Source organism: Nomascus leucogenys, chromosome X (assembly GCF_006542625.1).
Source record: "Nomascus leucogenys isolate Asia chromosome X, Asia_NLE_v1, whole genome shotgun sequence".
NCBI lineage: Eukaryota > Metazoa > Chordata > Mammalia > Primates > Hylobatidae > Nomascus > Nomascus leucogenys.
This window is the reverse complement of record NC_044406.1, coordinates 23,265,310-23,278,269: the sequence shown is the minus strand read 5'-3', so window position 1 is coordinate 23,278,269 and position 12,960 is coordinate 23,265,310. Positions and strand designations below refer to the sequence as shown.

The 12,960-nt window shown below is 37.1% G+C and overlaps 1 protein-coding gene and 1 non-coding gene across 3 annotated transcripts in view; both read right to left on the bottom strand.

Annotated features, from left to right (window-relative positions):
• The window catches only part of POLA1 (DNA polymerase alpha 1, catalytic subunit), a 302,637-nt gene that overhangs the window by 248,102 nt on the left and 41,575 nt on the right, over positions 1 to 12,960 (bottom strand). For both annotated transcript variants that reach the window (XM_030807188.1, XM_030807187.1), the window contains 8 exons: positions 11,535 to 11,651; positions 10,063 to 10,238; positions 8,149 to 8,278; positions 7,538 to 7,657; positions 6,326 to 6,425; positions 4,130 to 4,254; positions 1,218 to 1,367; positions 685 to 807 (listed from right to left, as the gene is read on the bottom strand). In XM_030807188.1, coding sequence (XP_030663048.1) covers positions 685 to 807; positions 1,218 to 1,367; positions 4,130 to 4,254; positions 6,326 to 6,425; positions 7,538 to 7,657; positions 8,149 to 8,278; positions 10,063 to 10,238; positions 11,535 to 11,651 — 1,041 coding nt within the window. The remainder of the gene's footprint in view (positions 1 to 684; positions 808 to 1,217; positions 1,368 to 4,129; positions 4,255 to 6,325; positions 6,426 to 7,537; positions 7,658 to 8,148; positions 8,279 to 10,062; positions 10,239 to 11,534; positions 11,652 to 12,960) is intronic.
• On the bottom strand, positions 5,102 to 5,231 carry LOC115833450. Its single transcript, XR_004028882.1, has one exon.

The window sequence follows — 12,960 nt, the reverse complement described above, 5'->3', positions numbered from 1 at the left end:
TGACAGAATTCTTAATCCTTCTTTCCCAGTTTCCTCCATCTTAGTAAAAGGCTCTACTAGTTATCCTCCTGATTTCTACCTTTCACTCACACTCCAAGCTAATCCATCAGCAAAAAAAAAACAAAAAAAAAACACCTCTCTTACGTCATTCTCATTCATGTCACCTCCTCAAAGAAGCCTTCCCTGACCACCTGACCAATCTAAACCAGCCATCTAAACATTCTCTAGCCCACCATCCTGTTTTAATTATCTACAGAGCATTTACTTCTATCATATTTTCTCAGTTATTTCTTACACGTTTATTTACTTATTTACACCCCACATTCCCAACCCATGTCGTCCCCAACCCCAAACCCCTCCTATTCTGGGTAGAATGTAACCCTCATAACAGGGATCTTTTATGTCTTGCTTGACACTCTATCCTGAGAACCTAGAACAATGCCTGGCACGTAGTAGATGTTCAATAATAAATACACACACACACACACACACACACACACACACACACACGAATTAATGAATCCTTATTTAAATGCCTATTTGTCTCAAACCTGTCATCCAAAGAGAGGGATATTGTATTTGATGCTGTCCAACTAGGTAATAAACTTGACTCTCCCACACTATAACATGTATAGTTAAAAATATTCTCATATCTAGAGATGTGAATGTTATTATGCCATTTACCTCCCTTCCTTTGTATGTCACCAAGGCAGCCAGTGGTTTGGCGTAAAATCTGCTATAGGAAAATCCCAGGCAACCATACATACTGTTCGCTGTGAGCTTCAAAGCCTTCTGTCGAATGTCATACTGCAGGCCACACAGAACAAAAGACAAACAACAACATTTACAGATGCTTAAGCATTACATTAGATGTCTTTCTAGATCTCCAATAAAAAAGGGAAACCCTCAGTATCCCCGAATAAAAAATAATTAACATACTCAATCCATTCTCCTGGATCCATGATTCCCTAACCTCCTAGAAGCAGCAAGTAAACACAGACTCCAAAGCTCCCAGGAGCCAGAAGTATCTTGCTCAGATACAATCTTTGTAAACAAAGGTGGCTTCCATTCTGAGGCACTCTAGTATTTTTAAATGGTCACCTACCCACAAATTTAAAATAAGTACCTGCATTTGCCCAGCATCCTGTTTACTCATAAATAATCAAACTGTAAAAGCTGAGACTGTCACTCAAGAGTTTCTTAGTGAAAAGATATACCTGAAGAATAAGGTCTGGATTTAAGTCTTGCTGTTTCATTAGCTGTTTGACTTGTTTTCTCCGTTCTACCAGTTTCCGGATCTCTCTGGGCAAAATGCCCATTTCTAAGCTTGGATCTGGCAACTCAGGGATCTGTTGTTGTTCTCCATCCTGATAAAGACACAACAAATTTCACACAAATCAAACTTTTGTCAAATAAATTTCTACAGTAATATAGGAGCTTTCCCCTCATGATCACATCTTGAAAAGCTATTATCTTATACAAGATCAACAATGCATGAGTAGTATAAGAAAGAGCTGAGAGGGTTGTAGAACAGGTCACGATTGCCCTCTTCTCTCCCAATTATATTAGGCTGTCATTCCCAGTATCTCCCACCCCTGTAGTTAGACACAAATTTAGATTTCATTTAAAGGGATACATTTGGCCAGGCGCGGTGGCTCACACCTGTAATCCCAGCACTTTGGGAGGCCGAGGTGGGCAGATCACGAGGTCAGGTGATTGAGACCATCCTGGCTAACACGATGAAACCCCGTCTCTACCAAAAATATAAAAAATTAGCCCGGCACGGTGGCGGGCGCCTGTAGTCCCAGCTACTCGGGAGGCTGAGGCAGGAGAACGGCGTGAACCCAGGAGGCGGAGCTTACAGTAAGCGGAGATCTCGCCACTGCACTCTAGCCTGGGCTACACAGCGAAACTCTATCTTAAAAAAAAAAAAAAAAAAAAAAGGGATACATTTTTACACATGCTATCTTTCTTCAACAAAACTGGAGAACAACATGTTTGGGGAAATTGTTTTTAAAATACAAACACTAAGACCTCCAGGATTAAAAAAATAAAATAACTAGCAGCTAAACTACTATTTTAAATCATTTTACTACCAAACAAAATGCTACAGAATTTTAAAACTATGGAGAGTCACAGCAGTTATTGTAAATGCTGTAGACTAAAAATAAAAAGCTAATAAATCAGCAAATTTAAGAGTTTGGAGCAGCCAGGAGCGGTGGCTCATGCCTATAATCTCAGCACTTTGAGAGGCCAAGGCGGGTGGATCACCTGAGGTCGGGAGTTCAAGACCAGCCTGGCCAACATGGAGAAACTCCATCTCTACTAAAAATACAAAATTAGCTAGGCATGGTGGCACATGCCCGTAATCCCAGCTCCTCGGGAGGCTGAGGCAGGAGAATTGCTTGAACCCGGGAGGCAGAGGTTGCAGTGAGCCAAGATCACAACATTGCACTCCAGCCTGGGCAAAAAGAGCGAAACTCCGTCTCAAAAACAAAAAAAAAACAAAAAAAAAAGTTTGGAACACATTTAAATAGGCCATGACATTTCTAAAAACTAATACATATCTATCCCTTAACATTTATGTAGTACCTTTTACCTATAAATTGCTATGCAATCGGCAGAAGAATAGCAACATTTCAGAAAAGCAACCAGCAGTCTTCTTACATTAAAATTTACAGGAGGAAAAAGCAGGGGAAGCATTAGACCATTTTTCCCTAGCCTCCATAAATTCTATTAACAGCTACAAAGAAAAAAGCCAGGCACACTTGCCCTTTCAAAGGTTCAGAATTAAAAATAAACCTCTTGGTTTAAAGTACATCAAGTCAATGCCATTTGATAACCTAGCCTTTACAAAGCATCTGATTTTATAGAGATCAATATCAAGTGAACACTCTTACAATAGTAATAGGGACCTACTGTTTTCCAATATAACAGATGATGATAGTAAATCTATTAAAGAGATCCTGGTACACATTCTAATTTATTTACAGCAACTATGAAAGTCAGATAAAAAGTAAACTGAAAGGATGTGGAGTCAGGAAATTTACAATCCACTCCTAGCTCTACAACTACTACCTGTGTGACACTAATTGTTCTGAGGTACCATGCATGAGAATGATTCAGATCTATAAATTGCTACATGTATAGTATTTCTTAGACGACCTCTGAGGTCCCTGCCAACTCTAAAATGATTCTATTATATATCCAGAATCCAAGCTGGAAAGCTCCAATAAGCAAAATGGTGGTGGGCAGAGGCTAATATTAATTATCATCATGCTGGCACAGTAGCAGAACAGAGCTCAAATATTAATTGAATGCAGTCATACCTTTTGGGGATGTCTACCCAGTGTCTTCTCTGTAAAAGTATCCACTAGTCCCACAGAAAGGTCTACCCTTAGCAGCCAGATCCGTGCCCTGTGAACCTACTCTTGTGGTCACAGGTAACGGGGACCTGGGGTGCTCACCAACCTAGGCAAACCTATCAGATTCTCTCTTCTGGGAATATGAAATTGGGATTGAAAAACAGGTCCTAAGCTTGTGGTGAGAACTAAATGACATATAAATTCAAGAGCTAGAGGGTAAACAGACATCTTCTGCCATGTATTAAAAAAAGTTACAAAAAAAGAACAAAATGTGGTGTATGTGTATACACCTACACATACACCACACATGCATATAAAATAGAATATTATTCAGCAACACAAATGAATAAAGTACTAGTACATTCTACAAAATGGATGAACATTGAAAACATTATAAGTGAAATAAGCCAGATACCGAAAGGCCACATAATGTATGATTCTATTTATATGAGACGTCCAGAATACACAAATCTATACAAGCAAAAAGATTAGTAGTTGCCTAGAGGTGGAAGGGATAGGGGATTGAGGGAGGTGACAGCTAAAAGGTTTCTTTGGGGAATAATGAAAATATCCTAAAACTGATTGTGATGATGGTTGCAAACTCTGGGAATACACTAAAAGCCACTGAACTACACACTTTAAACAGGTAAATTATATGGTATATGAATAATACCACAATAAAACTATTTTTAAAAGACACAGATCTTCCTTCTTTAAGCAATTCTTTTCAACTCGATTTCAAGCGTCCCAGGTTAAATACAAACCTCTGTAACTTTCTGTGCCTCTGAAGCAACTCTTTGTACTGTTGTAAAACAAATGTTAAATTCCTGAATGATGGAAGGATATAGACTGTTGAAGTCCAGAAGCAAAATGAACTTATCATAAAAACCTGAAATTAAAAAGCCACATAATGTCATAAAAAGTCTAAAAAGAAGAATTGTCAAAACATCATCATTAAAAGCACTATAAGTATATTAGAAACTATATACTATCCATATACACTACCCAGAGCTGTGAGACAGACAAAAAGGGAAAAAAATAATCAACTACCATTTCATAAAGTGAAAAGCCAGATCACAAAAGAAGAGGGAGAAAAAGATCCTGTCTCTCTTTAGAACCAGCTACAACCAGTCCTTTCCCCAGCTGTCCCCAAAGCACACCATTATTATGAGCAAATACCTTCCCAATCAGCTGAGAGGTGTCACATCCATTTAAAAAAAAAAATGTTCAACTCTCCTTCAAAGCAAGAATTCTTTGAAGAATTATCCTACCGACTCTCCCACCCCCACCCCAAATAAAACCAAGTGAGTGGTTTATTTTTATTTTTATTTTTTTGAGTCAGAGTCTCACTCTGTCTCCAGGATGGAGTGCCGTGGCGCAATCTCAGCTCACTGCAACCTCCGCCTCCCGGGTTCAAGCGAGTCCCCTGCCTCAGCCTCCCGAATAGCCGGGACTACAGGCACGCACCACCATGCCCGGCTAATTTTTTGTATTTTAGTAGAGACGGGGTTTCACCATGTTGACCCGGACGATCTCAATCTCCTGACCTCGTGATCTGCCTGCCTCAGCCTACCAAAGTGCTGAAATTACAGGCGTGAGCTACCGCGCCTGGTCGAGTAATTTATTCTTTTACAACAGCTTCAAAAAATAAAATGGACAGCACATTTACCTGTACAAAAACTGAGCTAAAATCAAACAAAAACTGAGCTAAAATCAAACAAGAGACACATATATATAAATGTCAGTAGTGGAACGACCCACCCTTTTTACTTGCAAAGGATGAACAGAAAGCTACTATATTTCTATAGGACATTTACAAAGAGTTATCTTCACCTTGAGAAGAAACTGAATAAAAATAAATGTCCACTATTAAGACAGTAATAACTACAAACATATAAGATAGTTTATTCTGTGTCCAGCACTATACTAATTTATCCTTAAATCCCTGTGTGGTAGACATTACTCTTATCTCTATTTTACAGAAGAAACTGAGGCTTACAGAGGTTAAACAGGCAGCCCAAGATCACATTGAATTCAAACCCAGACCTACATAACACCAAGTACTACTGCTCCATTTCATTATAACTAATAACAAAATCACTTTTGTCAAAAATGTTTCCTACTCAGAACTAACTTATTGGATAAAATTCACACTAATTCCTTCACAGCAATGTGAATATTCTTAACACTACTACTGAACTGTACACTTGGGAAGGGTTGAAATGTTTTTTTATATATACAAAAAAATTAGCTGGGTATGGTGGCACACACCTCTAGTCCCAGCTACTCAGGAGGCTGAGGCAGGAGAATCGCTTGAACCCAAGAGGTGAAGGTTGCAGTGAGTAGAGATCGCACCACTGCACTCCAGCCTGGGCAGCAGAGTAAAACTCTGTCTCCAAAAAAAAAAAAAATTATTTCTAGCTCTGTGTACCACAAAACATCTTTGCCATTCATGACAATAGGGAAAAGATATTCTCCTGTTAAAGTTAAATTTGGTGGTTATTGTCTGCACTTTCTTTAACTTTGCTGTCAACTGAACTGGTCAGGACAAACGGCTATCAATGTACTGGACAGCTATCTATGTATTAGACAAACTACGGCTACAGACCAAATCCAACCTACTTATTTTTGTACCACCCATGAGCTTAAGTACGGTTTTTACATTTTTAAATGGCTGGAAAAAACCAAAAACAGTATTTCATGACATACGAAAACTATATAAAATTTAAATTTTAATGTCTATAAATAATATTTTATTGGAACACAGCATAACAAAATTCACATTAAGTCTATGTCAGGTGACTGGCAACCAAGATTTTCACGTGAATGAAAGATAAAAGTCATGAGACCTATTCGTTGACCTATAAGATATAATTCAGGTCTTCTAGTTTCTCAAGCCTAGATCCACATTAAGAAATTCCTTAATACTGGGAGAAAACCAATTCACTGCCCAGCCTTACCAACTTTGGGGTCCAAAACCAAGCCTCCAACATAAGCTGCTTTCTTACGTCCTTTCTTGTATTTATTGGTATCTCCATCAATTTCTTCATCTTCATCTCCCTAATATCAAATGGAAAGATAACTTCACCAGCCAGCAACTAATTAACTAATGTAAAATTTTGATGATTCTCTCTTTTCCAATTGCAGGACTTAGTTCTAACAAACATTTCAGTTAGTGGTCCTATCTGTTGGGAAAGACAGTTATTGTAATATGTTCATGAATCCAAATGAATCCCAAGCATGGCAATTTCTTAAACAAATACTATATCCTGAGTTAACAAATACAAAAATTCTATTTTTATGTGTTTCTGGATTTACAGAATTTCATATTTTTAAATCAATGAATATTGAAAAATATCACTTTTCATATTATATAAAATTTGAGATTATAAAACAGCCCTCTTAAAATCACTACTCTAACATTCATGATGTAAAAACATAAAATACTTCATGTAGGTATTATCATTATCCCTATTATTAATATGGACACCATAAAACAAGTACATCCGTATACTGAAAATCCATTCCTAAGTAGTTTATTACTGGCCAACATTCAATACCTCAGCAGAAGTTAAAGTCCTCTAAATGAATATCCCCTATACCAATTTTGATAATGTACATTAAAAAACAAGCAAATATGAGAACCTGAATCAAATTTTAACATTCAATTCCCATTTCTGAATTAATTAATATCAGTGCTAATAAAACAGTAGCTAAACTAAGTTTTAGTTCCAAAGTGATGGAGGCAACTTCGGAAACCTGACTGTGGGTGACCTTGGTCATAGTAGTACAGAAAAATGCAACACAAAAATAAAGGCTCATAGGTTTAAGAAAATAAAAAGTTTAACTGGCATTTATCTTTGGATAGGGCTGAGGTGCCAGAACACATTCCATGTATGGTCACCCATCAGAGAGGTCTAATGCTTCCCTCAAAGAATTTCATATTTCACAAATAATTTTGTCTGCACAAAGTACATTTTCCTTTTACAAAGTGGAAAAGGAAATGACCACACAAAAACAAGGGAATAAACTTGACACGGTTTCTTTAGTACACAAGGGATTAGCTATTTTGAAAGCAGACGTTATCACAGAAAAAAAGGCTATCAAGGTATTAAAAAGCGGAGGGGGGGGGGGTTAAGAGAAAACAAAATACTACACAGTTTTGGACCCACCAGTTTTTGCTGAGGCTTTCTGAAAATCTGCTTGTCAGGCACAATATAGTTGTTTTCGTAAAATGCATGAAGCAACAAGAACTCGTTACGCTCGGATCGTCCACCCATCAGCGTCCTGGACTATTAAATGGAATTTATTTTTTAAATTTGAGCTCAAAACCACAACTAACAAAAGCAACTTTGAGTCAGTAAGTTTAGTCACAGCACCTCCTTCAAAACTATTCCTAATAATGGGCTGCTTTTGAAAAAAAAAAAGGTACTAAATTACTCCTAACGTTTTCTTTAAGCATTATAGTTAAAGGAGACAAAGAGAGCTTAAAATATTGACAACTTGGCTATTTATTTACTCCCAAATGGACCATTCCACTAAAAAGACACATCCAGATGTTAGAGAGATGATCCGTATGTTCGCCCAAATTTCAACACGCTGCACCTGGCATTCCTCCCCTTCTCCCAACCAGTTCTTCCTTTTACAAAAGAAATCCAGCTTTCAGAATCCAAGTTACTCATTTTATAAGCATGCATTTAGACTCATTATCATATAACAACTACCCCAAGCAAACACTGAATCCAACAGGAAATGCTTTTCCCCCTTTCTAAGTTAAATTTACCATAATGTTCCCAGCGATGTTAGTGATCTGCAATGCTAATGGAAGAACATTTAGCTCACACATGATCTGCAAAATGAACTTGGCATCTTTCCAGGTGTGTTCCAACAGGTATAACAGTTGAGAAGATTCACTGTACAGAAAAGTAAGAATGAAACAGAATCAAGTAATTAAAAGAAACAATGCCTATAATCAGAACTTCACAAAATATTATAAGGAATTCTGGGTGTAAGTAAATTCAGAGCAACAGCACCGTGGCTTCAGAAACAATTTAAAATAAGGTCAGTATGTAACTAGGAATTCATTCATACCATTGATCCCAATGCTTTTCTCCAAAACACACACACACACACACAAAATCCCATAAGGAAAAACTGAAGTAATATAATAACTACAAGCCTGAAAACTACCTAAATCCTTTCATTCATTCCATCCAGTGAGTATATATTGCATGCTTACTATACGCCAGGCATTGGCTGTGACCAAAACAAATACAACTTCCTATCCTCCTGGAGTTTATGTCCTCATGGGGGAGACAGAGTATTAAAAAAAAAAAGAAATTAAGTATATAGTATGTTATATAATGTTAAAAGTTAAGCAACAGGAATATTAAGTAACAGAAGCAGAGACTGAAATTTTTGTTAGGAAAGAGTGGAAGATTTTACTGAGAATAAAGATCTTGAAGACGTGAGGGAGCAAGCCTATGGAAAGAGCATTCCAGGCAGACAGGATAGCACACTCAAAAGCCCTGGGCTGCATGCAAATCTGACAGTTCCAGGACTAAGAAAGAGGCCAATATGGCTAGATCAGACAGAATGATGGAAAGAGCAGTAGGAGATAAGGACAGAGTTAACGACATAGAGACACATTGTAAAGGACCTTGTAAGTAAAAATAAGGACTTTAGTTTTTACTCTGAATGAAACAGAGAGTCACTGGAAGATTCTGAGCAGAGTATCACATCTGACTTGATTTTACCAGGATAACTCTGATTCTGGATTGAGAATCGACCACAAGGGGGTAAGGGCAAAAGTAGGGGGATAGGCATATAAACCCAGTAATCTAGAGGAAAGAAGATAGCAGCTTGGACAGGATGGGTCCAATGCAGTTGAAAAGAAGCGGTCAGACTTAGATCTATTTAGAAGACAGAACTGATAGGATACCCTGATGCATCTACTGTGGGATATCAGACAGAGGAATTAAAGATGCCTCAGAGATTTGGGGCTAAGTAAGACTCTGGAAGTTTCCAGTGATAATGGAAAAATACACCTATAATTTAATAAGGAAAGACTATAGGAAGAACCTAGGATAGAAGATCAGAGCTCAATTTTGAACAAGCTGGGAGTTCACATTAGATATCAAGTAAAATAGGTAAAACAGATGCACTGAGTCTGGAATTTAGGGAGGTCTAACCTGAAGATACACATGTGGGAAGCACAGGCATCCCATGGTATTTAAATTCCTAAGACTCAATGAGATCACCTAGAGAGGGAACAAAGTCAGAAAAGAGAAGTCCAAGGAAGAACTCAGGAAGAACTAGCAGGAATGAATGAGAGATGGCCAGAGGAGTAGGAGGAAGAAATAAGCAAGCAATACCTCTAACTTAATGATTGCTCAGTTTTTATATTTCTAAAATATCTACCCTAATTCCTGAATAAATGAATTAGGAGTAGAAATCTAAATCCAAACTACTGTTAGGAAACATCAAGCTAGTGTTAACACAGGTGAGGGAGATGGAGATAAACTGATCAATTACAATAATTCAAGAGGTAAACTAGTTCAAACTATGAAAGTAGTGGAGACAATTTCTCCTCTACAGCACCACTGGCTCATGTCCCTCCAGACTAAGGATAGTATTAGTAGTGTCCTGCTGTTGTTAATTTCAAGATAGATGAATTCTGAAGAATCTAGGATCATACCTGTACATATTTTGTATATTTTCCATTGGGATTACAACCCTTTCAGTTTTTAGAATCTGCTGAACAAGTTCAGACAGATGGTAGCTTTTACAACGAATCAATTCCTTTGCTGAAATTTCCACATCACAGATCATTCGACCACAGGTAGCATTTCTTTCACCAAATCCACTCCGGCCCTACGAGATGGGAACAAAAAGCAAATTTCATGAAAGAGCAGACACTGAGAACATTTCTTTCTCACCTATTTTGAAGCTGGCCCAAAATTATGATAAAACTCTCATTCTTCCATTTATCAATCAAATATTTTTGAACATTTACTATGTATCTGACATTATTCTAGGCACTCAGGATACAGCAGTGATCAAAACAGCAAGGATTCCTGGCCTCATTTGAAATGTGTAATAAAAAACAGACATCATAAACAAGAAATTATATAGTTTTAGGAGGTAACAAGTATATGGAAAATGGGAAAACAGCAGGGTGAGGGGTACAAGGAATATGGGGGGACTGCATCTTATATAGGGTAATGGGGTATACCTCACTGAGAAGATGCCACATAAAGAAAATCTTGAAGGGGGTAAAAAGCTAAGCAAGTGTTCAGATGAAGTGCTAATAACAACTCTACCACCTTAAAGATATGAATAAGAAAAGAAGCAGGAGCAGTGGCCCCAACTTTGATCTGTAGTGGCAGAATCCTCTAGAGAACATTATGAAAAAGGTACAGATTCCTAACTTATCTGATGAGGCAACATGTCCATTTTATTTATAAGCTTTAAGTAAAATAAGATTTCAAGCACTGAGCAGTATCAGGTTTAGGAAGAAGGTGCTTCACACAAAAACTGCCAAAACTTCCATACATGAAGCAAGCAGGTAGAATGAAAAATACACATTGGCTTTAAGAGTCACCCAGGCCTGGGTTCAAATCTCAGTTCTTCCCCTTACTAGTTACGTGATCCAGAACAAGTTATGTTACCCCTATGAGACTGTCTATAAAATAAAACTGGAGTTGTCATGAGAGGTAACTAACACAGAAAGCACTTAGTTCATTGACTTCTTTTTTCCTTTTTTTTATTACAAGATATCATCAAGTAATATTGCGTTCTTATACAGCCAACATCAACTCCCTTCCATTCATTCTTCCCATTTTATTCCTAAATGACAGCACGCAACGATTTCTGAACCATGCAACTTTGCCCTAAGGGCTATCATTTCAGGAATGACAAAGTGAAGGTAACATGTATATGCTGTCTTTGTTCACTACCCCTAGATTCTAACCGATGATTTTAAAAACTACCAGAGGCTTTTACAAATAAAATGCTGAATTCAAAGGAAAAGATGTTTAGTGCCAAAGTCAAAATGTACTGAAGTTCCCATAACAAGATAACCAATTCCTATTTTAAAAAGTGTAGTGTGTTCCCTGGTAGCTATCCCACATTAAAATAAATAAATAAGATTTTGAAAATTATTATTACCCCAAGCTTTGGCATGTTGGATCGCTTCAGTCGACCTATCTTGGACCAGTGAGGAGCTTTGCACACATTAATTCTCTGCAGTAGTACTTCCAGTTCAAACCCATAAATATTATGACCCTAGTCAGAAAAAGAAGGCAGCTGATAATGTTATAACAAATGCAAATTAGAGGATTTATCTTCATACGCACAGAATTTCTTTGCCCTTTCTTTTTCTAGTCTCTAATTGAAGACATCATGCACTTACCTCCGATTGGGGGTCCTTTCTTCTTCAGGAATTTATTCATCAGCAGCATTCATTAGCCTTGACATTAACAAGGCTGCTAAGCAGATTGCTGGAATAAACTTTATTTCATCCTAATTGATGCAAGGCTCATATGATGTCTTTTAATTTGCAGCTCATGCCTCACGGTCTCAGAGGCAAATGCAAATTTAACGTCCCATACTTTTCATGTGATCGGTAAAAGCTAAATTCAAATAATTCCACTTTGCTTCCTTAAAAACACAGAACCTGCCTGTGTTGTATGAGTTTATGTAAGAACTCAGGAACTGCATTTATCTTCTTTTTTAAAAACTGAGTTCAAACACTACTGATTTAGACCCATAATTGATATGCAACAAGATAAATATATAATACCACTAAATAGTTCAAATAAGAAACTTGTTAAAAACAAAGAAACAAAACTACATAGAGTAGAAATTATCTCAAAAATGCAATTAGATTTTTCATTTCCATAATTTCCGACACGTGAACATGATTCACTTTCCTATGTTTATCAAAAATTAGATGAAGTTTAAAATAATTCACATCAATAAATATATTTGTTATTAAACTTATTTAAAAATATATACCACTACTTAGAGTAGTCAAAATCATAGAAACAAAAAGTAGAATGGTAGTTGCCAGGGGCCGGGGGAATGGGAAGTTAATGAGTACAGCGTTTCAGTTTTACAAGATGAAAAGAGTTACAGAGATGGATCATGGTGATGGTTGTATAACATTATGAGTGTAGTTAATACCACTGAACTGTATACTATAAAATGGTCAACACAGTTAATTTTATGTTATATGTGTTTTACCACTAGGTATTTATAGCAGTTTTGCTTATTAAATTAGAAGACCCAAAGGCCTTGAGGAAGTCTCACTTACAAATTATAATAATTAAAATTATAATATATATATAACATAATAATTAAAAATTCATGTCAGAATTCCATCTTACATCCAGATTTCTCACGCATAGACTTGGCTCTAACACCCAAAGCCAGGCCAGGTTTCCCAGGCTTCATGGCATCTCCTTGGGGTCCAAGACACTGTTGTTATTGGAGGCTAACTGAGGGCCTGGTGCTGAGACAGAATGTCACAGTACAACACTGTGGACACAATCTTTTTGGAACTTTAAAGATAGGTCTTGAAATATCATAAGGG